At 38.2% G+C, this 26144-nt stretch overlaps 1 protein-coding gene across 14 annotated transcripts in view; it reads left to right on the top strand.

Moving 5' to 3' along the window:
* Positions 1-23030, top strand: part of LOC123763584 (uncharacterized) — a 114589-nt gene extending 91559 nt beyond the window's left edge. For all 14 annotated transcript variants that reach the window (XM_045750756.2, XM_045750753.2, XM_069304559.1 and 11 more), the window contains 12 exons: positions 3458-3693; positions 4076-4204; positions 4347-4592; positions 5765-6070; positions 10615-11399; positions 11552-11790; positions 14399-14552; positions 15775-15918; positions 16852-17131; positions 18286-19034; positions 19775-20083; positions 21096-23030. In XM_045750756.2, the coding sequence (XP_045606712.2) occupies positions 3458-3693; positions 4076-4204; positions 4347-4592; positions 5765-6070; positions 10615-11399; positions 11552-11790; positions 14399-14552; positions 15775-15918; positions 16852-17131; positions 18286-19034; positions 19775-20083; positions 21096-21545 (4027 nt within the window). In that variant the 3' untranslated portion in view covers positions 21546-23030. The remainder of the gene's footprint in view (positions 1-3457; positions 3694-4075; positions 4205-4346; positions 4593-5764; positions 6071-10614; positions 11400-11551; positions 11791-14398; positions 14553-15774; positions 15919-16851; positions 17132-18285; positions 19035-19774; positions 20084-21095) is intronic.
* Positions 23031-26144: the final 3114 nt, after the last annotated feature.

Below are 26144 nucleotides of genomic sequence, written 5' to 3'. Positions count from 1 at the left end.
CAATTAACTGGAACAGAGCACTTGTGCATGATACTAAAACTAAGGCTTCTTTACTTATTGTACAGTGCAGCTCGATTAAAACAAAAACTCATCATTTGACTTAAATCTAAAACATTTAGGCTTTTGACAATTACCAGAGCTCACTCGTTATATGGGCACATTGTTTACCAGAATTTACGTGAGTGCCACTCACTAGTGGCCTCTATGAGGACATGACCTTTGACAAAGGTTTGTCAAAGGTCCTGATGATTTTATTGAGATGTCCCCGCAGCACAATGGTAACACATTTGCCCGGCGCTTCGATTGTGCTTTGGCCTGGGTAAGTTTTCTGGGCTGGGGAGGATTGACTTGGCACCAATCCTTAACTGTTACCTCTGTTCACCCAGCAGTGAATGTGTACCACCTGGTAGTGCTTTCGCATTTACTTTCCCCCCCCCCCCCCCAAGTGGATACAGGAACAGATGACTACTGACTCAGGCTGAGAGCTTTCCTTTCACATAGCTCATGGTAAGCTCTGCCCACTATTTTCCCATGAATATGTCCTGCCAAACATTTATCAACTGGGTACTCATTCACTGCTGGGCAAACAGGTACACAGTCAAGGCGCCTAGTCACTCCTCCCCGGCCAGGATACGAACTTAGGCCAAATCACTCACGAAGTGCGGGGCAAGTGTGTTACCACTGTGTCTATGGGTGAAAAAGTATGTTTTCTGTCCTACATTGCAGCTTGTCGATTTTGAAACCGTTGCTCATTGTTTGCTACATTTCTTATTTTGAAGAAGTTGCCTGGGTCAGTATCCTCCAAACTGTTCAGTATTTTAAATTTAGACGAGCTCAGCCCAATCATGTCTGGTTTACAGTGTTGTTAATGCTGTGGCCCTAGACAGTTCCTGGTATGAGGGTCAACAGATCTTTATTCTGGAATTATTTTTATTGCCTAGTGTTGAACTTTCTCCAAAGCGGCTATGTTTTTCTTATTTAAGATGAGGTCTCCATGCTTAGATACAATAGTCAAAGGGGGGGTGCACCAGAGATTTATACAGTTGAATAACTACTTTCTTTTCTTTGAAGTTAAATGTTTGCTCGACAATTCTTAAAGTTTGGTTAGGACTTTTTTTTTTTATATATATACTGTTGCTCCTACCTGTTGTGCAACTTTCAGTGAATTATGGATTCTTCTTAAACGTCCTTTTCATCAATCTGCTTTAAATTAAGGTACAGTGGAACCTTAAGTGACAAGCGGCTCCATCTACGAGCATTTTGAGTAACGAGCAAGCCCCTCGCAGAAAATTTGCCTTGATTGACAAGCTTCCGCTTCATTAACGAGAAAACCATGTGGTGCTTCCTAGTGTTCCAGCTGGTTCTCGCAAATTCTCGGTTCTCTCAAATTTCCTCATTGTTCTTTTCTATTCCTTTGCAAATCGTTTTTTTTTTTTTTTTTTTTTAAAAGATGCTAATGATGATGGGAAGTAAAGGGGTGACTGCTGTAATGTTGCAAAGTATTGAAATTTTTTTAGTGAAAATAAAAAAAATGAAAAAATTTGGAAAAAAAGCCAAAGGTTTGTTGTGTGTGAACGAACTGCTGCTCCATTATTTAAAAAATCGAATATCTTGTTCATTTTTTTAGGTGGTGGAACGGATTAATTTTATTTCCATTATTTTAAATGGGGAAATTCATTTCACAAGACGAGAGTTTCACATGACAAGCTCAATGCCGGAACAGATTAAATTTGTTAATTGAGGCTCCACTGTAATGTTGTTAATGTGCTAGCTATAATATGGAATATTATGTCCCACCTGCAATGTCTTGCATTTTTATATTAAAAAGCACTTGTCAGTCTTCCAACCATTTGTGAAGTTCACTTAAATATCTTTAAGGCTTTAATCTCATTTTTCACTTCCCACTTTATCATAAATCTGATGTACAGTACGTACTGCATATGACAAAAAGGGTTGGCCCCAAAATGGACCTTTGCAATATCCCACTCGCCGCATCTCTCCAGTCAGATTCAGTTCTGTTTAGGATGACACTTTGCTTTCTTTGTTTTAACCTTTTATCCTAGTGGCATTCCCTGCCAGCTACACAGAACAACCTTGTATCTATCCACCACAATTCCTACAAACACCAGAAATACTACTATATAAAATGCCACTCATGCTCACTTTCCCACGTATTAAACTATAAAAAAGTTAAATGTTGAAATAGCTGGACATGCATTGCATCCAAGTAAAAAAAGTATAATTTATTATTTGCCTGTATCACAAGAGGTTAAATGATGCCAACTTTACTCACAAGTACTGTACTATATCTGTATTTGTTGCAAATGTGATACCTACCATAGTTAGAAGGAAGAAATTTGTGTAGCAGTGTTCAGTATTATACATGATGTAAAACATTCTAGAATCCATTACTTGTGCATTTGTTTCTTTAATTTCCTCATTGTACTTTTCTATTCGTTTGGTAACTTCTCTACTTGAGCTGTCCATGAAGTTTCCCTTATGATGTCCTTACCTAACTCCCTATTTTTTGGTAGCATGTGGGAATTTTCCAAGTTTCTCACCATATGTATCTATTTTCCTGTTTAATTCTTCAAAATTCACCCCCTTCAATTCCCACATTTCATTCTCTTTCAATGGCAATTTGATTTGTACGTCCTGTCTCTTCACCTTGTCAGTCAAGCTATTAATTTCTTCCTTCTGTTGGGAAATGCCATTTTCAAATAAGTTTTCCTTTATAAATCTTTATCAAATCCTCAGTTTTCACTAACCTGCGCATAACAATTTCTTGCCTGTTCCTCAGTAAACACCCTGAAATTAGTTTTTGTTGGCTGGCAGTTCAGTATCCATGGTTGCAATTACAGTACTTTTTTTTATTCTCATCATCTTCTGTGGAATAAAATTTTATACAGTATAAATTTTCCCACATTTGTGTCTTTAAGGTTTGTGTCTGCAGATTCAAGCTATTAGCTCTTGGACCCTGCCTTTCTAACTGATCTATTTTTTCATCTAATATGTCTTTCTCTAACACACACGCATTCACAGGAAGCAGCCTGTAGCAGCTGTCTAACTCCCAGGTACCTATTTACTGCTAGGTGAACTTAGTACTGTACCAGGTGAAAGAAACTGCCCCCTTTGTTTCTGCCTCTGCCGGGAATTGAACTCGGGGCCCTTAAGACTATAACCCGAGCGCTGTCCACTCAGCCAAAAGATGTGTGTGTGTGTGTGTGTGTGTGTGTAATTTCCTAAGTGTAATTACCTAAGTGTAGTTACAGGATGAGAGCTACGCTCGTGGTGTCCTGTCTTCCCAGCATACTTTGTCATATAATGCTTTGAAACTTTGTGTGTGTGCATAAGTAAAAAGTATAATATTTCTTATACTAATTTTTTTTTTTTTTTTTTTTTTTTTTGTATAAGGTTCATGTTATTGTCATTGATATTATTTCTTTTGTGCCAACAGACAGCAGCCTAAATCAAATTACACCTATAGCGAGTCGCTCACATACCGTGATCGAGTGACACCTGACCGGAAAATCGGGTCCCCCAATATGTCCCGTCGAGGTCTGAGGGGTGGGGATTTAGGGTATCATCAGTCCCCAGAGTTCTCCTCAACACATGATATGTCCCACGAGACTGACAGAAGTCACCTTAACCTCAGGACAAGAACTGTACTCCGATCAATGGACGCCCTCTCGGGTATGATTGTGGTTTTAAGTTAATTATTTTTTGTTTGTTGTGAGTGCCTTGCATATGCTGTACTTATTTATTGTGGTATCGGGTGATTCTGAAGGCCTTGTTAGATTTGGAATTGTATAAATCTGTGGCTGGATCAGTCTGGCAGGGCAGGGCAGGCCAGATGAACTGGCTGGCTGGAATGGACAAAGCGAATTAAATATGCCAGCTTGGAATATCGATGCTATCTTCTTTGACTGGTTGCCTTCAAACCATATAGAGTATATTTTGTGATGTTAAGGCCCAAGTGTGTATGGACATTTGTTAAACTAGACAATAAAAAAATTGTTGCTGCATTGCTAAATGAGGATTTTAAAATATAAATAGCTAAAATCATATGATTCAGATACTAGCGATGGCGAAGTAGAGGAGGAAGTCGTACGCACCAGACGACCGAGATCCAGCAGAAGCCAAAGTATTGATGTCGTGCCTAAGGTCAATGGTTCAACTGTTACTAGAACTGTTACCTCTTCTTGTAAGTATTGAAGTTCCTTGAAGTTTAATTTTAGAAATTATAGTGAATCTTTCAATAATGGAGTTTTCTAATAAAAAGAATGAATTTGTAATTTTTCAGGGCAATGTGTTCTCATTTTAATATTGGTTACTTTGTTCTATAGCATTTACAACTACCAGAACGCTGCACCGGGGGTTAGACACAGAAAGTGACGGTGATGGTGTAGAATCTACTGTACTTCTGCGTGCCACACCACTAACGGCAAGAAGTGGTACTCCTTTGGGTCGTTCAGCCACCCCCATCAATAGATCTCGTTCAAAATCAACTTTGTTACTTGAAACGTCTAAAGGATACACACTAGCCAAAGGAGCCATTGCAGAAGATTTGGAAGAGGAAGAAAGACCTGAAAGTATGTACTTTAATATTAGAGATAGTAATATTCATATGTATTAGTAAATTGGCAAGTTTTTCTCTGAATGCTCTTTATTTCTTTCTTCAAGGCTATGGGTCCTCACAATTGCATCAGAAGTGGTGTCCCTTATATTACTCAGCGTCTGAAATAAAATTTTTGTATTTACTCGGAATTTACTGATTGGGTGTAATTATACTACTTCGTTTAGCTACATATTCTGCTGATTGCAAATGTATACTGTACTGAATATGCTGCATGTGTAGAAGGCTTGCAAACTACAGGCAGACAAGTGACATGTGGCACTGCCTTGGGAATAAGTTTCTTTGTACATAAAAAGATGGTTGGAAAGCGTTGGAAACTAGTGTCCATCCATCCAAAATTACTGATGTTTAGAAGGTCTGTTCACAAGTGCAAGCCTTCCAGAATTCAGTGATGACATTTGTAAGTAGCAGTGGGGAAACCTTGATTGCCTTAATTTGCCATTTACAAAATCTTGCACCATATCATCACTGCCAGAGGGCACCACCTCTCCCAATCCAAGATTTACTTACCCACAACCACCTCACATACATCACGAATACACTTGGTTCCTGCTTGCCAAAATGTCACAAATTGGTAAACCTAATTTGACTGTTATCCAGATGATTATTGTGATTCGCTAAACTCCCTGTAGGCATTTTAATATGGTCAATTACTGGCTAATGTGGTATATGAGCTGGTAGAGTATCCCAAATTTCCTGAGCAGTATCAGTATCTGGTGAACACTGGGTTCAGTGAAGAGAAAAACTGCAGATAATAAATTTAAGGGGCATTTATTTATTAAAGTAATTTTTGTTTCCAGCCACAAGTGACTTGTGCAGAGTAATTTTGAATATGAATATAAATTTTGTCTGGTTTTTACATTCAAAGTACTATAAAAATTTTCATCCTGTATATGCTAAAACAAAATAATGGAAAGCCTACACACATTCTGTACTTTTTTTTTTTTATTAGCAGCCGAGTACAATTAACATAAATCTGAGAGTATTGTTTCCTATTCCATTATCATGTCACATTCTTTACCAGTTTTTGTACTTGAAGCCTGCTCTGTTCATTTACATGTACTGTACTGTAATATGCATAAGTAGGCTTGAACAGTAAATTTTTTCTCATCTAATCATTTGCTGCAGGTACAGTAATGGTTTGGACCAAGAATACATGGCAGACCATAACAAGAATTTGTACAATAATCACCACATCTATCATCATGATGGCTACTAGAGCACTAACTACTGCTACTGCTGCTGACACTGGTGTGTCGTCAACTTCAGAAACGTCCTCAAAATATTCAATTTTCTCTACTATGAACACCTCCAGACGGAAAGTGATGACAGTAACAACAGAATTATTTGAATCGTCAAGGAACCGTTTGAGGAAAAATCCAATTTTACTTTGGATTCCGCTTCTTTTTATACTCCTACTGTTGGCTCTTGTTGGTAAGTGTATCGTTGCTGGCTGTTTGGCTGTTTTATATAGAACTGTGGAAATTGGTAACGCTTGCTCAAGATTGGAAAATGGGTATAATAAATACACTCGTTTCAGCAAATAGAATGTGTGTGTGTGTGATCATGCTCAAACAAACTGACAAATTATAATCCGTATGATAGAATATCTTATGAACCTTTAATGAATTTGTTGGGGCGAGTTATTTTACTGGAGTTCTACTATACTATGTATAGTTTACATGTTAAAGAAAATGTCATATTATTTTCTTGGCTCCTGTATGAACTGCTGCTTATTCTCTCTTTATACAGTTATAGCAATCATTGGAATCTTGTCTACATATTGTCTTGAATGTTTACCGTCACACATTAACAATAAGTGCTCGAAAGTATTTTCTGATAACATTTTACCTGATAGTTTAGCTGTCATAAAAGTTTAATTACATGTAATGAGTAAATGAAGTAGTGTAGTGTATTGGTGGTTGAACCAAGCTGATATTTTACAGTACAGTACCAGAATACCACTCTTAAAATAAGATTTGTGAAAAGTTATGATGCTGCTGTAACTATAAATTGGGCTTTGAGTTATGAAGAGCATATTTGAGTAATTAATTTGGGTTCTCTCTAAGGTAAGTGCTGGCTTGTTCTACAATTGGAACGTTCAGTCAGGCTGGATGATACATAGCACTGGCACCAACACCTCGGGCAGTGTTTTCGATTGCCCACGTGCAAACAAAATGTATCTTCTGTAGTTAATATTTTATTTAATAAAGTTAGATTATAAGCTAGTTTATTTCTGCTTAACAAATGTGTAGGCTAAGGTATGTTGAACATGACTTACAACTCTCCATCTTTTTCTGTTATGGTAGTTGCTAGATAACTTACCATTTACTGTATGTTTGGATTAATGTGTGTGTAACATTTTTATAGTACTTGGTGTATAGAAGAATTAGGTTACTAAAATATGGTTTAAAGTTATTCTATTGTATGGAAATGAAGAAAGTGATGAAATTGAGAGAGAAATTTACCCATGATTCAAAGGAAGCAATAAGATTTGAGTAAAACAGTATCGTGGTGACCAATTGTGTGATAGTCGGCAAGGTGCATTTCACTAGGTCAGCACTACTCTCATTCTGTAACACATGGGAGACGATGGAGGGCCTCCTTATGTAATGAGCATTGTCGGGTAGAGCACCAGCAAGCTTGAGCCACTCCACACGACATCGAAAACCACTGTGACCCATTGAGAGGGTGGTAAGGATCTGTACTACCATCCCAAGCTCCTATGGTTCAGGACTGCCCTGTACCATGTTGCATAGGGTCAAAGTTCGCCTTCAGGATAACCTCATTCTCTCCACCAGTGAGATTTGAGCAGATCACCACCACCGGAAACGTATTGTCGGCTGATATCCTGGAGACAGGAGAGGGTGTTCACCTGCTCTTCTCTAGCGACTTGGGCCTTGAGAAGATATTTGCGACCACTGTCACAATCACCGTGAAAGACGCCAGCCCCACCCTCAGGCCACTACGACGCTACCTGGTAGATGGGACAGCGTTTACCAGAAGTATTAGCACATGGATAACCAATCACGGCGACATCATCCTCGCCAGTGTTCGCACCAAGGACCCAACACTGACCGCGGTAGCGGCCAAGACCATCACCAATGCCGTCCTCAGCCGCAGACCAACACTGAAGGTGATCTTCAGCATGGCCATCCCGGCGACACGTTACAGACTAGGGAGTCAAATGCTATGGCATCGCTATATCACTTGTCTAAGTGACCCAGAAACGCTACACAGAGGTCCGGCAGTGCTTCAAGTGTTACCAGTACTCCCACTTCACCAGGAAGTGCACAAAGCCAGCACAGAGATGGTCTCTGCGCCCAGGAGCACCACTACACGGCCTGTACATCCTCCCACCGACGCTGCCTGCTCTGCAGTGGCCCACACTCTGCAGTCTCACCTGACTGTCTCCTCTGGCAGGAGGAAATAAAGATGATGACAACCACCTCCTCACCTTGACCAGCAAACCCACTTCCGTTGGAATTCCCGGTCTTAACCAGGAACACGACCAAACTCTACAATCCCCAAGCTCATCCCACTAACTGGGATGGCAGAAGCCCCCAGGACAGCTGACCATGACAACACAGCCGACCATGACAACACAGCCAACTCCGAAGACTCAACTGACACCGAAGGCAAACCTACGGAAGCTGACCACCACCACGACTCGACTGACTCTAATGCTTCATGCGACGTCATCGACTCTCCCGCCCCCTCTCCAGCCGCCTGGCCACCATCACCCCCACCACACCCCTCGGCGACACCAACAGGACTGACAGGTTTCCAGGCAGTCGGCTCCAGCTGGATCTGACGAGACAACTACCTACTTGCCAAAGGGTCCAGACTAAAGAACTCTAGACGTCCATAATGAATACTGGGACAGCAAGTTCAAAGCAGCAGGATGGCTCATTCGCGTGGTCGACCCTCAAGACAGCGTTGACTACCTCTGTGACTACAACACTTGAAGAAAATCCGACCAGACTTCCAACTCCCGGGAACTGGGACTAGAACCCCCATCATCCTGTAACACTAGGCTATATCCCACTAGGCCAGATGACTGGCCAGCCTCACCGACTGCCCTTCGGGAATTCCTGTGGTACTCGACTGCGAGTTACATGTAAACCCCATCAATCCACCCGTCTACAGCATTAGCTGCAAGTCATATCCATGGTGGTTGGGCCAGCGCGCTGTATTTCCCTCCTCCAGCTTGTATCCAGTTCCTTGCTCAAGTTTTCTGCATCCTCGCCCCAGCCTTCCATGCTCTGCTTACCTTCCCTAGGGTCATCGATTACGATCATGGATTTTATAGTGCCATTTATAGAGCAAGACATTAAACTGTACTATTAATTTTTGTTACAGTAACATCTGATTTTGAGAGAAGAATTAAATTTGCATCTTTAATGGCCTATTTTATCTTCTTTATCTATACCTGGAGATAAAATGGTATACATAGCTGTATACTCTTCAGATTAATACTGTGTATAACATAATGCAATTTATTTGCATATATATATATATATTGCTCCAACATACTTTCCCAAATTATAAATAGTACAGTTTATGCATTATGTAGCAAATTTGTAGTGCTGTACAGGATTTTAGTAAGACTGTAATCACCAATGAGATATGAAGTGACATTAACAGCGGCAAGTAAACAGACTGTGGGGGAAACCTGCGAAGTACGATAATACTGAATATTGTGGATGCCGGAGGTTGTATCCAAACCACATTTGCTATGGTGCACACGTCTATGCATTAGTGACCACTAAAAAGATTCATAGACCAAATACTGAACAATTTTATGTGCTCTTCAATAAATTTTATTGTATAGAAATGATTGATTTATGAATTCATTTGAGGCTTAACTTCAATAGATACAAAGTGACTTGGTTGCCCTTGGAAGTGACACCAGAGAGCAGGTTCTTCAGTAAATTAGTCTTTTTCTTGGCTACCCTCTCACTTCATACAATCCTTTAATGTGTTTACATTATTTGAGTAACTTTTTTGTTTGCATAAGTGTAGGTCAATTACTGATCTGCATTTTCACTGCTACAAGTTTCAATTAATAATAATCAAATTATGCATTAATCATTTGTACCTTTATTTCTGATTTGTGTATTTTTAATTGATTTAAACTGCTAATCTGTTGCTTATGAGCTTGACAATATTACCTTAAACATTTGAAGTCACTTGATTAGAAATGAGATGTGCAACTTGTTGTTTTCAGATTACTACAACCCACAAGCCCAACATGACATGCACACGTTGACCAATGTCTCAGAAGCTGACTCTTGGCTTAACAAATATTTACTTTAATAAATCAAATTTCTTTCATCTATCTTCATTGTGTATTTTCTGCCTGCAAGTGTGGGGGTCAAGAATGTCAGTTTGAGAAATGCATCTGCATAATAGTCACAGAATGCTTGATGCTATTAAGATTTCAATCATTGCTCCTGTACCTTTAGTGCATCTTGTGATTAAATGTTGCAAGTAATTTACACATGAATGTTTAAAAGCTTGAATAGAGTAGAAACGTTTTGTATCCTGATGCATGAATATTAGGGATTTATTAAATCACTAATTCATGTGTTAAGGCTATTCAACTCCTTGATTGTCTGCTTTTAAGCTAAATTTTGTATTGGGATGTAATATAAATTGGCATCAAAGCTATGAAAGAAATGACATGACCTTCTATAATGCTAATCAAACATTCACCTGATAACATGATTTGTATACGGTTTGGTACTGGGTTGTAGTGATAAGAGGATTGAAGAGAACTTTAATACTTACTACTATGCTTCATTTAGTAGTTTGTGTTACATGCTTCAAGAATTATTGTTCATTCAATTTTTTAATTTAATTTTTTATATTAAATGATTCTTAGTTTTATTCACAATTATTGTGTACATAGAGATAAATCTTAATTCATGTTATCAGAAGAATGACAAGCTAATATAAATTTTCTCTACTAACAGCTTACTGGTGGCTGTCGCAGTCTCGTGCCAAGACAGGTGATACTACTCACCCCACAGAAACTGATGGACCCTCTTTCTTGCCTTTAATTTTGACCTCTGCATCTGACCTCACATTCTGGGTGACCTCAAACATATCCCATAGCTTTACTTATATTCAGGAATGTACACTAGGCATAGTGTCGTGGTTAGCATCTGCTTGCTACACAGGTCTTCTATCAGTGTGGACCTTAATTGTGGGCATGTTTTCATGGCTTGGATCTGCTGTACAAATCTGCTTAGAATACATTTTGCAGTTTCTTTACTTAATACTGGAATACCTTTACTATCTAGTCTTGGCAATCTTGAGTTTATTTTCTTCATCTGTATCTTATGTGACTGGCCTCTTTCTGCCTTTTATTGGCACTAATCAGAGTTCTGAGGATTTGAAAACGGTAAATACAGAAAATCTGTCGTGGAATAGTTGGGCTTCAAGTTTCTCTCCAATGGAATGGATGTCGGAAAAGTATGCGAGCACCACAGATGTAATCCAGGCATCAAAAAGTTGGCTCTGGACTGGATGGCTGTGGCTAGTGATGAGTATTTCTGAAGGCCTTGGCGTTGCTGCATCATTCGTCCTCTGGCTCCTGAGCTCAATCTGGTCACTAGTGTGGTACCTAATATCTGGATTCTGGACTTCACTGATGTATGTTGGTATTAGTACCATTGGTTTCATAACTTCTGCTGCAACCACAGTGTCATCTGTAGCAGTGGAAACATCCTCTTCAGTCATCAGTAATACCAAAGTGGTGGGTAGTATTAATATTGTATAAATGTTAATATTTTTATGACTTAAAGGCTGCTTTGTAATATAGTACTATAAATGGCTAAATACTGGACATGTATTTATTAATGTGTTTTACTGACATATTTGCACCTTTTTTTTTTATTATTATTGCAGCTTGTATCACCATTCTTCCAATCATCAGAGCCTACAGGAAAAGTATTAAAGGATGCTACAGTATTACCGCAGCCATCCGCAGATACTGAGCAGAACATGCATACTAGTGGTGTATCAGTTGAAGAAGTTGTTAGCAAAGTATTGAACAGTGAAGAATTGAAGGTCCTCATTGCTACTGCAACATCTGGAAGTTCTAATAAGGATCATTTAACAGTTGAGGATGTTTCTAACATTGTAAAGTGAGTATTCTATGCAAGGGTATCAAAGGTTTTCCATTTTTATGCTAGTCTTGTATTTTCCATCTGCATGATTTTTACTGTATGTTGACTTTAGACTTCATCTTTGTATATTGACATTTTTTTAATTTTCTCTATAGCCTTCTCTATAAACACTATGTAACGGGGGGGTGGGGGAAATAGCTCTATCTTGTCCATTATTCCACCCCCCAGTTAACTAACGAGGCTGGGGGAAACGGCTCTCTCTAGTCCGTTATCCCGTCCCCAGTTAGCTAACTATTCTAGAGCACTCCCAGAGTTCCTAAGGCAACCTCTCTCGTTCAACACCTTGTAACCTAGGTATTTGACTACCTAGGTGCTAAGACTACAAGGCGCCGTCACTTGATCAGTTACCCGAAACTCTAGAGAGAGCTCTAGAATACAGAATCATTGCCACAAACGTATAAGAGAAAATGAAAGGAAAGAAATGAATAGTGAAGTAATTAGTGAGGGTTTGGGGTGAGAGGTAGGGAGGTGGGAGGAGCGAGGAGGGTCATTAGTTGAAAGTGAGAGTTCAGAGAGGGGTGGAGGGAGAGGTGTAGATAGGTAGAAGTAGAAAGTAGATAGTAGAAGTAGAAGAGTAGATAGTAGAAGACAAAATACTGCCACCATCCATTCATGATCATTACATACAAGACAAGGAATGGAACTTGTCTGTATCACAATATTCACCAAAGATGTTATCAAGAGATCATTATTAGTATGGTCCCATCTTTATCATGTACTCATTCTAAACCATGAAACCAGTAACCACAGAGGCTTTCTCACCTCAACTCAAATCTCTAGGGAACAAAGTTAAACACAATTTAAATAATAAATTCATAATTATATTTCCCATGAAGTATCATAATTTAGCAATTCAATTTAAATGTTCCAGTTTAATATGCAAAGTGAGTCATCATCCAAGAATTCGAGAACCCTACAACTTGACTGCCCCTGATCATCACACAACATATGTAAACACGACCAAGTCACCTTAATGTTCACTCACCGAGGACTGAGTCTAAGTCGAATAGAGAGGGGGGGGGGTCTGTAGCTTGACAGAGACTGTCTCGCCCCTGCCGGCCGACAGCCTCCCTGTTAGGGACGTCTTCTCTGCTCTGCTGTTCGTCTGCTGTTCCCTTAATGCCTAATACTCTATGCTCCCTCAGTATATATTGGGGACCCTAGTACTAACTCCGCCCACAAGTAGATAGCCTCCGGCACTACCAAGCCACTCCTTAAACGTCGGCATGTTTGAAGGCTACCAGACTACAATTATAAGCTTAGCGGAAGCAAGGTGAAATTCGCATGATCTGACCTCAGGTCACTTGGGGTCATTAACGCTTAGAGGTGTGAGATCTCAGGCAGACAACTGGCGCCTCTCAGATCCTTGTCTGTGACTCATGTACTCTATGTATGTATTAAACTAAACCAAACACTTTTACAGTGTTACAGGGAGTCTATAGCTGACAGAGACTGTCCCGCCCGGCCGGCCGACAGCCTCCCTGCTAGGGCCGTCTCCTCTGCTCTGCTGACTGCCGTTCTTCTGTCTCTTAATGCTTAATGCTCTCGAATCGATAGTTCTCCGAGTATTTATTGGGGAACCTAGTAGCTAGATCCGCCCACAAGTACATAGCCTCCGGCTTTCTACCAAGCCACTCCTTAAACGTCGGCAAGTTTGAAGGCTACCAGGCTCCACTTATAAGATTAGTAGAAGCAAGGTGAAATTCACATGATCTGACCTCAGGTCACTTGGGGTCATTAACACTTTGAGGTGTGAGATCTCAGGCCGACAACTTGCGCCTTCCCAAATCCTTGTCTGTGACTCATGTACTCTATATATATTCTAAATAAACTAAACCAAACACTTTTACAGTGTTACAACTATACCCATAGTGTGCAGGATGGTCTTGACCCATAGCAGCACTATCATGGGGTTAGCAATATTGGAGCCCCATTGACGGTTCCTTATAAACATACTGCATTGGCACCTGGTGATCGTTTTTTTCTCTCAACTTCACGTTACCCCTTGTGGTAATGATGGTTTACCCATTCTTTGCCAGTTTATATTTCCCCTCCCCACCACCTTTCATTTGTCTATCTTGCTCGTTGTTTCTTTTTCTGTTTCTCCTCTCTTCTCATTCTGTCTCTTATAGTTTATAAGAGTTTTTATCCTCGCTACTTCATTTTCTTATCAATTGTTCTTACCACTTCCTCTCATTCATCTACCAGTTTATGCAACACCACAAACCATCTTAGCATTTTTACTCTAACAATATATAATTGTTAGAGTAAAATGTTCACTTAATCTTCCACTTAATGTTCAAATTCGTCTAGTTTGTCTTTTACTCAAAGATCACTGTTGTTCTTTTTGTTTGTACTCATAAATAGTCTCTAAATTTATTAAACTTATAATTTCATTACTTGCATGCTTCTGGGGCACCATCCTCCATTTACCATTCAATCAAACGTAAAAAGTAAAGAATAATTATTCGGTAATATTTCAAACATAATTCACACTTATATATGAAGCAATTTTATTGTCCAATAGTGTGTACTCATATTCTCTTCGGTAATGTTCTTCTTATAGATCAGTAATGGAAAAAGAAATGGGTACAATAAAGACCGAGACAACATCTTTATGGAATGAAATTAAACTGCAAAGCTCAACATCTCAAGAGACTAGCAGTTACATGCAGACTCTGAAGCAACAGCACGAACACCTTTTAAAACAACTAGATTTGGTACGTATTTTTTATTACTGCTGTTGTGAATAATTTTAATTTCCTTGTGTGAACCAGTGTTAAATAGCTTTTTCTGAAATATCAAATTTAGTACAGTATGACCTTGTTATTCTTAATCCCGGTGAGAATTTGAAGATGTGAACAGGGCTTGGAAAGTTGAAGGTACTTAGTGTGTGTATAGATAGTTTATCCATGTGGTTAGTGTCTTTGTAAGAGGAGAGAACACGAAAGAAGATATTAAGTTATGTATTAGAGATTGTTAGGTAGGAAGATCTGTATGTTGAATTAATAACTGAAAGAGCATTACTTTCATATCTGGTAAAATTAAACAAAATTATCATTTATGTATAGCAACCTTAACTAAAAAACACAAATAAAGTGTAGGAAAAAGAGGGGGCTGAATAAATTTCTTGCCCATAATTTCCAATTAAAACAAAATTACTTTGTAAGGATACTTGTTTGTTGTATATGATATTTTATGCATTCAGCACACCTGTGGCCTGAGGTTGTTACTTCAGCTATGTCGTCATATAATTCTAAACAATTTTGCTTAGTTTTTGGGGTATTTTTAAAAACATTATTTGTTATATCTATGAAAAGAGCACAAGTTTTTAGCAGAAACCAAATAAAAAGGAAATGCCCATAAAATCCAAGGGAGTAATATTAAAAAATAGATGTTTCAGCAAAATGATGAATAACAGTATGAATGACATGTTGAAAGCATGAGGTTTTTCCATAATCTGAAATTTTCTAATTATGATAGTTATGATTTACTCAAATCAGTTCAGATTATAGTACTTTGTCATTGATTTATCTATGATAATCACCACCACACTAGCAATCATCACAGCAGTGTTCCACCACTTCATAAGACCAGGTGTATTGTATTCTTTACAAACTTGCTGGTAAACAAGATGGTTTGCCAATGAATTTTAAAGCCTACCGATCTTACCTAACCAAATCTAACCTAACCTAACACAGATGAATACAAGTTAATACCTCCTAACCTAACAATGTATATATACACATGTTTAACAAAGAAAACAAGCTTTGTCAAACTGCCTTGTGTATAATTTGACCCTATGTACTTCTTGTCCCTTACCTCATACTGTGTTCTTTATTCTTAATTTCTAGTTCCTCACTTTTGTTAATAATACTCATTGTCTAAAATACATTAATATGTAACTTGCATAGAAATAAGTAACATTGCACGACTTTTCAGCTGGGTGCTGGCTTGGTTAAAATCGAGGGATCATCCGAGGTGGATCGCAAGCAGTTGGAGGCCAACCAACGAGAGTACAAGGAGCAGCTGGCTAATCTTAGAAAAAAGATTGAGCAGCTCAGTAGTGAACTTTCTGACTTGCAGGTAATGTCACCGTGTAATAAAATAAGGTACTTGTCTTCATTATAAATTTAAGTATTTAATGACTTCATTTTTGCATATGATGATCATTCAGAATATTTTGTCATGATACTTAGTTCCAGTCCTCCTCTCTTCCCCCCCCCCCTGCCCACACACAGAAAAAAATTAACCAATAGGTAAGGTTATGCAAAAAGTTCCACTTTATACATATTTAAAATGAATCTTTTTATTTACCATTTTTTTAAAACATTCTTAAAATAGTTAGTACTGCATAAGGTAAAAATGCTATCTTTTCATGAAATGTATAGAAACATTACAAATTTGATTAGCACTTTTCAACTTAATTGGCCATCACTGTTGCCTCCATTTCTTGGCCTGCTGGATTCGGGCAGTTTGTCACCCTAAGTTGTGTGCCATTTGTCAGCAGGATTGACAAATATTGAGAGGGCAGCTCAGCGTTGAGCTGCCCTCTCACATTATTGTACATCATGCTGCGGCCACTTTGTGAGTCTGGGCTTTGCAATACAGTATTGCCTTTTCCAGCCCCTCTTTGGCAGGTTGTCCTGATACCGATCCCCTGCTATTTTATGAAAAAGTTTGAGCCTTTAGTTTTGGATACGTGTGAAAAGTTTGGCTGTGATTGTGTGGAGGGATGCCTGAAACTCCCTTACTGCTGGCCTTAGTCACCCTCTTCAATTACAGTAACCATTTTAAAAAGGAAATTGGCTGGAGATTGATTTGGATTGCAGTGTACCGAGGTATAGGCTCATTGTCATTTGACCTCAACAAAAAGCTGCATGTCACGTAAAAGGGGCTAACAGTCCAATCGTTGAGGTAATATTTTTTTAATTTTTTTTTATCGACATTAATAGTTTTCATTACCCATTCCTAGATATTTAATCGATGTATAATTAATATGCACACTTCTTTGTACAGAATGACCACACCAGTTTAGCTACAGAAGTCAAAAGCTGTTGTAAAAATACCAGTGTTAGCCTGGCTGATGTTGAGAAACATGTGACTACTCTCCTAGGTGATATATTGGGTCTACCTGATTTATCTTCAAACCATACACCAGGAGGTAATACTGGAGCTCGAATGTCATGGAGTGCCAAAGACATGGGGGCTTGGCTGAAAAGTTACTTCGTTGCCAAAGAAGAACTGGAAACAAGACTCAATGCTTTGATGGCAACAATGCAAGCAAAGAATATTCTAGGTAAGCCATTTTTATGACTGCTTCTTCTATTGAAGAAATCTAAGATAAAAAAATTAAAGAGTTACATGTGCAATCATTATACTGGGAAGAGTATTCTTAATGTTTAATAAATTTGTTTTTATTTACACTTGCAAGAAATTGCATTCAGATTTGGAGGGACTTTTATAGTTTTTAACTGTGCAGTTGAATTTTAGTTGATGATCTGCACTGATCTCTGTTTCTGCATTCTTGGCAGTGCTTGTCTTTCTACACTTCATACTTTTATTCTTTACAAACTAATCGTTGTTCATACTTTTATTCTTTACAAACTATTCGTTGTTCATACTTTTATTCTTTACAAACTGTTCGTTGTTTATTTGTTGTGTTTATGCTTCATGATACCCCAAGCATTCTGGACTTCATTGTGCTGAATTTGTTGCTAAAAAGTGGTTGATCATTAACTGTTAATTTTAGCAGGGTGTTTTGTTGAACAAAAAGTGGAACAAAGTTCAATTTTTGAGGTCTCGTAAATTTATCTTTCACTGTTCCATATATGTACTTTACCTTTAAGTTTGTCTTAGTTTGAGGGAATGTAGCCACCCTGCAAATCAAGGGCTGCTTGTAGTTCCCATATGAAAGGTAAATTTTTGCAGATTCCTAGTAAGTATGAAAAAACTTTGATTATGAATTCAAAGCAGAACATTTTTGAAGGTCGTTTTACTCGGTGTATTGTGTAATATTACTTTGTCTTTGTCCTTTGGTCATATATAATGGGCTAGATTTTTGGTCTCTGGTATTTGTTTGCTCTTTCATAAGAGTCCACTTCACTATATTGCTGGTTCAGATGTTTTTCAATAATCAAATAGTCCCCCCTCCCCTATCAGGAGAAAGTGCCAAGCTATTACAACTATATAGTGCTTGGAAGGGATCGGGATAAGGATTTTGGATGAGACAGGAGGAAAGGAATGGTACCCAACCACTCAGACGGTTGGGAATTGAAAGCTAGCCTGCATGAAGTGAGATCGTCACTTTTTTTTTTTCTCTCTCTCTCCCTCTCTCTTAAAGATATGGAATATCCATCAAGAGCAAATGACAAAGGAATATTTATACTTTATTATTTTTCTTAGTGTTTTTAGCTTTAGTTGATAATTTGTCATTTTCTTATTTTTTATCAGAAGGTGAAGAGAAAGAGGCATCAATGATAGCTACTCAGGCAACTGTTGCACAGACATCTCAACTTGTAATGGAAACCATTTTAGAGAAACTACGTGCAGAGATCCATCTACAGCATACGCAGTTTTCAGAATTATCAAAGGAGCAGGTGGCTGAGCAAGTGAATCTAAAAGTAGATGCAGCAGCTGCTGTGTTGGGGCAGCAAGTGTCAGAACAGATACAGGATACACTTCATACATCCAAACAGCAATTGCATGAAAGTGTTAATGCTGCTGTTAAAGAAGCTGTACCAGAATTCATTGCTTCAGCTGTTCCTAAAGCTGTGGCATCTGCTGTAACTGACTCAGTTACTGCAGCAGTTCCTGATGCTGTTGAAAGAACAGTAGCAGGTGCTGTGAGTGTAGCTGTGGAAGGTGCTGTAAACACAGCTGTTGATAGAGCAGTTGCTGCTGCTGTGTCTGATGCTGTTCCTGATGCAGTCAAAGCAGCTGTATCAGAAGCTGTACCCCAGGCTGTTGAAAGTGCAGTACCCAAAGCTATTACGAAGGCCTTGCCAAATGCAGTGAATGATGCAGTTCATGAGGCTGTAAGTGCAGAAGTTCAAGGTGTTGTTGCAGTTGCCGTGCCAGAGGTGGTTGCATCAGTTTTGCCAGCTGCCATTTCCACTGCAGTGAACGAGACTGTGTCATCAGTTGTTGCAGACGCTGTAATGGAACTGAGAACAAATATGGCAGGTGAACAGTATGCAAAGGTAAGACTGACATTTATTTTATTCAATTACTGTACTCTTGGGAATTTATCTACTATGTTAGAGTTGCCACATGTAGCAACCTCAGTTTGTGTAAGCTGGTATAAAGTACTTAAAGTAGCAGACAGAGCATGGTAAATCCAATTAGAAAGCTATCTGTTGAATATCTTGATAGTCAGCTGGTGCCATTGGCCAACATTTTCAACAACAAAGTGTGGAAAGTTTTAAAGCACAGATTAGACTGCAAGTAGTGTATGGCAGGAATCTCATTTGAACATTTTGCTAGTGTCTTGTTCATGAACATATTCCCAGTGGTCTTCATGTAGTACCAGCAAGCTGTGCCTGTTAAACCATAAAGAATGTTTTGTACAGTATTTAGAGTAGCACTTGCTCACGTGCTGATTGGTGATGAGCCTTCTGGCTCATCATCAATTTCCTTCTGGTTGGATATCTTGCACAATGTTTTGTCTTGTGGCACACCACTGGCTGGGGCTGTGTAAGAACATTTATGTATCTATTTCCTATTAGTCTTGAAGATGCCAGATGTGCAGATAAATTTAGGTTCCTGCTCTGTACTTTGGTGCTTTCTTCTCTGATTGTGGAAAGTGATTGATCTGTGCTGCAGCAGTTGTTCGTAAGTGGAAGAATAGAAGAAACTGAATTGAAAAATATTTTTATAATGTGGGAAAATTAAAGAAAATTATTTAAAAGATAAACAAAGTAACTTGGTCATTTTCTTCCAGGCGAGAGGAACTGGTGAGGAAAGAGTAGCCTTCCTAGCAGGGGCCTCATCAGGAGCTTCATCAGTTTCCACCAGTTCTGAGGATGCTACATTTTCTGCAACCGTAAATATCTCTAAAAATAACAGCGCAAATTTTTCCTTCATTCCTGCGGGAATGCCTTTTGCTGCTGGACTGAATGAATCTGCTGTGATTCAGATTGTGAAAGATGCTCTATTAAAATATGATGCAGATAAAACTGGTATGGTGGATCACGCTTTGGAAAGTGCTGGAGGAAACGTAATTTCTACTCGCTGCACCGAAAGTTACCAGGTGAGCTTTATTTATGTATGCTAAATTATATTTGTATGTTATAAACAACTGGTTTATTTTCTGTAGAACATATTCATTATTATTACCTGGTTTTCATAGTGGAAAGGCATTGTTCTGTAATTTTTGTATTATTATTATTATGGGTATACTGTAGTGAAACAAGGTAATAAATATTGGATTTAAAAAATACATATAATAAATATGATGCATACTCTACATTATTAACATGGTTAGCATTGAAAAGCATCAAAAGGCTCAGGTTATAAGGTAATTATGTATGTATATTAGTGCTATTCTGATGACTAGAAGTACTGTATGTGAAAGATGTACTAGATATACATCTGTATCTATAAAATAGAATGTATGTGGTTGAAATCCAGATGCCTGGGGGTTAGCTTCACCAAACTTCACAAGATGAATAAGGTTGGGTAAGGGAGTGTCATAGGCCAGTCAGTGTCAGCCTAAGTGAAGTGCTTTTAAGAAATGCAGTATCTGCTTTTATATTCTTTTATAGAGGACTTCCTCACCCTGTGAGATTTTTCATGAGTCTAAAATATTTGTTCTTTCCCTTACTTGTTAAGTATTTCTAGTACTTTGTAATAATTTTTTTGAAAAGGGGGGGGGGGGGAACTATAAGAAGAAAGCATGAAGTCATTACTACTATATAACACTTGGAGGGGATCAGAATAAGAATTTGGGATAGGATGGGGGTGGGGTGGGGGGAAGGAAAGATTCCCAACCACTTGGACAGTCGGGGATTGAACACCGACCTGCATGAAGCGAGACCGTCAAGAAGGGGGTGGAGAATAGTAGAATGAGGGGGAAGAATGAAGCGACAATAAAATTTTATTCACTTTGACCTCTCGAATTGTCTCCTTTTCTTTTTATCTTTACTATTTTTCATATATATTTACCTATTCTAAAGATTGCTTACATTCATTGTATAAAGCAGAATTTTTACATTACAAGTACAATATATTTACTTTAAAGAATTTTTCAAACTGTGTTTCAGGTCCATCAAGCACAAGTGAGAATTTTGGGTATTCCAGTTTATCACTATTCTACAAACAACCCTCGATCTATTATTCAACCTGACCGAATGCCAGGCCAGTGCTGGGCTTTTAAGGGATCTCAAGGTTATATTGTAATTCAGTTGGCTGGCCTCGTGAAACCAACAGCCTTCAGCCTTGAACATATCCCAAAATCTCTCTCGCCAAATGGTGAAATTGAGTCAGCCCCTCGAGAGTTTGAAGTATGGGGTCTCTTTACTGAGAATGATGAAGGTGTTCATTTAGGAAGTTATGAATATGACCAAAATGGAGAACCCCTTCAGTCTTTCATTGTGAAGAAAGAAAATAATGAATACTTTCCCCTTATTGAGTTGAAAATAAATAGTAACCATGGTAATATGCACTACACTTGCCTGTACAGATTTAGAGTACATGGTGTGCGGCATTTGTAAAATCACAAGATTTGTGATCTCAGGCATTACTTATGAAGAAGTGATGATACTCCCAAGTGCTATTAAGTTTTAGTGACTGGTGGCCTTACATTCTTGTATCTTGAGTGTTGGCTAGTGGTATTCTTCCTAAAAACATTAACTTTTTTTTTTTGAAAAACAAAAAAGGTTTTTATTTTGTGTTTTAGGATATTGGATGCAATTTCTATGTCCACTTGTATCTTCGTATAATTGTCGATAATGCAAGTCCAGAATCGAGTGAGGAAAGATGCAGATAAAAGTACTGTATTTTAATGTGTGCATGTATCATGTACTGTATGTTCATTTTATGGAATATGATCATGTGTGATCTTCAAATTTTGTGATATTGTAAGGCTAAATGTAGAGAATACACTTGACAAGAGTACCTGCTGTTGTAATTCAGAGGATATTGTTCCTGAAATTAGTATGACTGGTTTTCTTGATTAAATACTTTTCAATATGAGACAAGCATTTGGATCAATTGATTCTATAAATGCAGAAAGTTTTCCTTAATTTTATTAAGCAAATTGTCCTACATAAAACAATCCATAGAGCTTATATTTTTATTAGGCGATGGTAATTCCATAAGATTTTGACCTCGTGTCAAAGCTGATGAAATTTAATTTCTTCAGCTCAAGAAATTTAATTACACAATTCTAAGCTCTTTTCATAATTTTAACTTTTACCGAACAGCTTTTGTAAAGTTTGGTGTGCATTTGCAATAAGATTTAATTACAACAGATCGATACATATATATTTATATATATTTTTATTTAAATAGAAACAAGTAGTGGTGCTTTATACAGCCTTCTGAATAATTCAATAAACTTTCAATAGTTTTTTTTATTGCTAGAGGTTCAAATTCATTTTTTGTGAAAGTTTTATATATATATATATATATATATATATATATATATATATATATATATATATATACTGTACATTATAGTAAAGATGAGTAAAAGTGTAACTCATAATTTCATTGGAGGTTGTTCCCTGGGTTGTCAAACTATATTTTCATGTTGCCAAAGGTTGCTTGTAATTGTGGCATTTGCACGTCACACAATACTTGCCTGTCTTAGAGGCTTAGATATAATTAGCCATTCACATTCTCGTCTAGTTAAATTATTGAAACCCAAAGATTTGTAGATAGCCAAATTATTTTAATTTTTTTTTTTTTTTTTTAAACAAGGTACAAAGAGGATTAGCGTTGGTATATGTGTGTGTGTGTGTGTGTGTAGATGTATGTACTTATTATGTACAGACCTTGAACATAACTTTATATAAATAACTTTTGTACATTTTTTTGGAAACACATGACAAGATGTATTTGACTGAGGAAATAGTTGTTTGCACATAATTGGCTGTAGCCAGACCTAGTCTATTTCTTTCATGCTTTCAGGGTATGATTATTTGCTAGTCTTCATTCTTTATCAGCCAGAAGAAACTAATAAACAATAACCCTTATCCATATTTACTTATACCCGAGTTACTGTAATAATACATTCCTCTGAATTTAATCAAAATGCTAGTGAATTGTGAATAAACAATTTGACATAATGAATGCATTTAAAGAAAGCAGTCAGATTTTTGCAAGCTGATTGAGCTTTCCTTTCCGATTTAAATTTAAATATTACAAATTTAGGAACAGGAAGCTCTTGTGGAAAGAAGTAAGGAAATGCTTCAAGAAATGAGAGAAAACTAAATAGTGCAGATTAAAATTAGTTGGGAAGAATACTTTGATAATCCAGTGGGTTAAACTAAGAAAAGAGGTGTTAATGTAAACATGATTGGATATGATCATGAAAGAAGGGTACAAGAATGCAAGTCAGGCGAGATAGATATATATAATAAAGAGGGTTTATGAGAGTACAAAGCATTGATGTTTTTACATTTTTGTAAAGTCACTAACATGCATAGTGCTTTGGGCAGAGGCCATATATCTATGGATGAGGCTAGTACATCTCTGAGAAAGATGAAATGTGGAAAATCTGCAGATATTGCAGGTTATGACTTGATAAGTGCCCAGGATGACCAAAATGTTTTCATTTAATTTTATCTCGTGTGTTGGGTTATTTTTCAGATCCGTTAATGTGACATGTTCTCAGCATATTGATGAAGTATATTCAGAAATTATTAAATGTAGTGGAAAAATGGTAAAAAAAGTTGGTTGGAATGTATGCTGATAGCAATTGCTATGTAACTGGTGTGTAGTCCACTTGTCTGGTGAATGCTGGTTGTGAAATTGTCACCTAGGTCATTAGTGACCCATGAGGATATCCAGATAATTGGACAAAACCCAAAACAGCAGCAGCAGTAATTTGTGAATATAGTACAAGCTTGAGTAGTCACTAGTCAATACCTTGAGCCAGCAATGGGGGCACTGCTAGCCTAGTGTAGTTGGTAAAGGATCGAGGCAAACCCGTCTTGTAAAAGAAGCGAGCTGTTGACACTGGTGATGCTGGCAGTGGATCCTTTGGAGAAGAGAATATCAGTGTCAATCCTGAATGTAATTCTTGCTGGAGCACATTCCCCAAGACAAAACATAAACTAAAGTGTGGTCCTCTTTGTCACTGATGCTTCAAAGCCAAGGAAAGCTTCAGTGCTTGCTTACTGAAGACTACTCTTGGCTCTTTATGTTGATGATCTATCTGTGCTGTCGGGATGATGACTGCAGTTTCCTTCAACACCAGCTGCAACTTTCAATTCCTTCCTTAATAATTATCACTTTGGCGCTTTCCAGCAGACCGTCGTCGGCACCAATATTATTAATCATACCGTAGGCGTGCCCCTCGAGCGAGTCACGAGCAAAAATATTTGTATAAAATCCATTTATTATCCGATCAACTTGGGAATAGTTTACAAATGTTTGCCATGAAATTTACGTTTTCTCTAATAGCCGAACAGCTTATAAAAGAAAACGGCGTGGCAGTGAATCATCGTGGCAAAACAATTGTATTATTGACACGACGAGTGTAATCGACGTAGTTTTTATATATGTTGCCGGTCGAACGCATCCTTATGTGACCTTTAATACTTATGTTCTTATAGAACATTCTATTGCTGAGCACATTGGTACAAAAATGAATATACATACATCGACAAATAATGTCAGGACAGTGAATTGAATATACACTTTTCAAAGCGAGTTTCGCCGATATGCCGCCGCGGGTAACACTTCGGCCAATTCCCACACTGTTTTGGGTGGGCTACGACATTGAATCTATATTTATATGCATATGTCCGCGTAGAGAATTTTATTGCGATTCCAATGATACCACAATTAGCGATGTAGGACAACTGTAGGCTTCGCAACCATTAAGAGAGTGGAAACATTTTGTTGCTGTTTGGCGCTCTCGGCTAGTGATCTGAATAGTTTTTTATTTGGTGTTGATAATCCTTATGGTTTGGCGGCATTTTATAGATATGTTCTTATAGACAATTTTATTGCGAACACAGTGATACCAAATTTAAATACGTGCGCCTTCAATTATTATCAGGACAGTCAAAAGAGTGTACACTTTTTCGGTCTTACTGCGTAGGCGCGCGAAGCACCTAAAGCATATAGGGAATGCTTTTTTTTGAACGCCGAGAGCGCGAAAGTGTTATATTAACATCTTGGGCCACTAATCATGGTTTTGAATTCTCTGAAACTTTTGTTGTAACTTTTACTCGGAAGGCCATTCTTCATCCCTCTATGGTAATTTCCTTCTGTTCAAGGATTCTGCTAATCTTTTGGGATTGATCTTTGATACTCGTTTGTCTTGGTCACCCCCATATGTCTCACCTCTTGAGGTGAATGCCCCAGGGCTCTTGCCTTAGTCTTGTCACGTACTGTACTTCCTGGGGAACTGATAGGCACACACTCCTCTCCGTTCTGTCTAAACATTTATGGCTTCCCTGCCTATTCCTCTGCCTCTCCTTCAATTCTGGTGTTGTCTTAATGCTCCGCATCATACTGGCTTACACCTCGGTTTTGGTGCCTTTCATTTGTCCTCTTCTCAGAGGTTGTATGTTGAAACTGGCATCCTGTCTACAGGATTGTTGTAATCATTACTACCTTTGCTACCACCTATGATCCCTGCAACATCCTCACTCTTGCCTGTACCGCGCTTTGGCTGTTACTCCTCGGTGGGTCTCTGTTCCTTTTCATCACCTTCTTTTTCCATACAAATGTCTCGCTTGTAAGATTTTCTCTCGGTTCACATTTGCAATATATCTCCTAGAGTTGTTCCATCTTTGCACCCAGGGAGGAGTGTACTTGTTAAATTTTGTAAGATCTTGACCCACAATGATTAAGGCTTCTACCCCTCCCACTGTTAGGAAATGCCTTATCCTCTAATCCCTTTCTTTGCACTCCCATTCCATTGCCCAATTCATAGACAAGTCTATGTCTGCTGACAGTGTTGGCTACTTCACTGAATTCCTGACCAAACCTGTATGTACTACCACCCCTTGGAGACTAGCATCTTCACAGTGAAACTTTATGCAATTTTGTATGCTCTTCCTTTGATGTCGACTCCATCTGTTTAGCGCACCCGACCCCATTTTCTGTTTCCTGGTGGAAAGCTATGATCATAC

Source organism: Procambarus clarkii, chromosome 52 (assembly GCF_040958095.1).
Source record: "Procambarus clarkii isolate CNS0578487 chromosome 52, FALCON_Pclarkii_2.0, whole genome shotgun sequence".
In the NCBI taxonomy this organism is placed as follows: domain Eukaryota; kingdom Metazoa; phylum Arthropoda; class Malacostraca; order Decapoda; family Cambaridae; genus Procambarus; species Procambarus clarkii.
The sequence above is the reverse complement of the archived record's forward strand: the minus strand, read 5'-3'. Positions and strand labels throughout refer to the sequence as shown.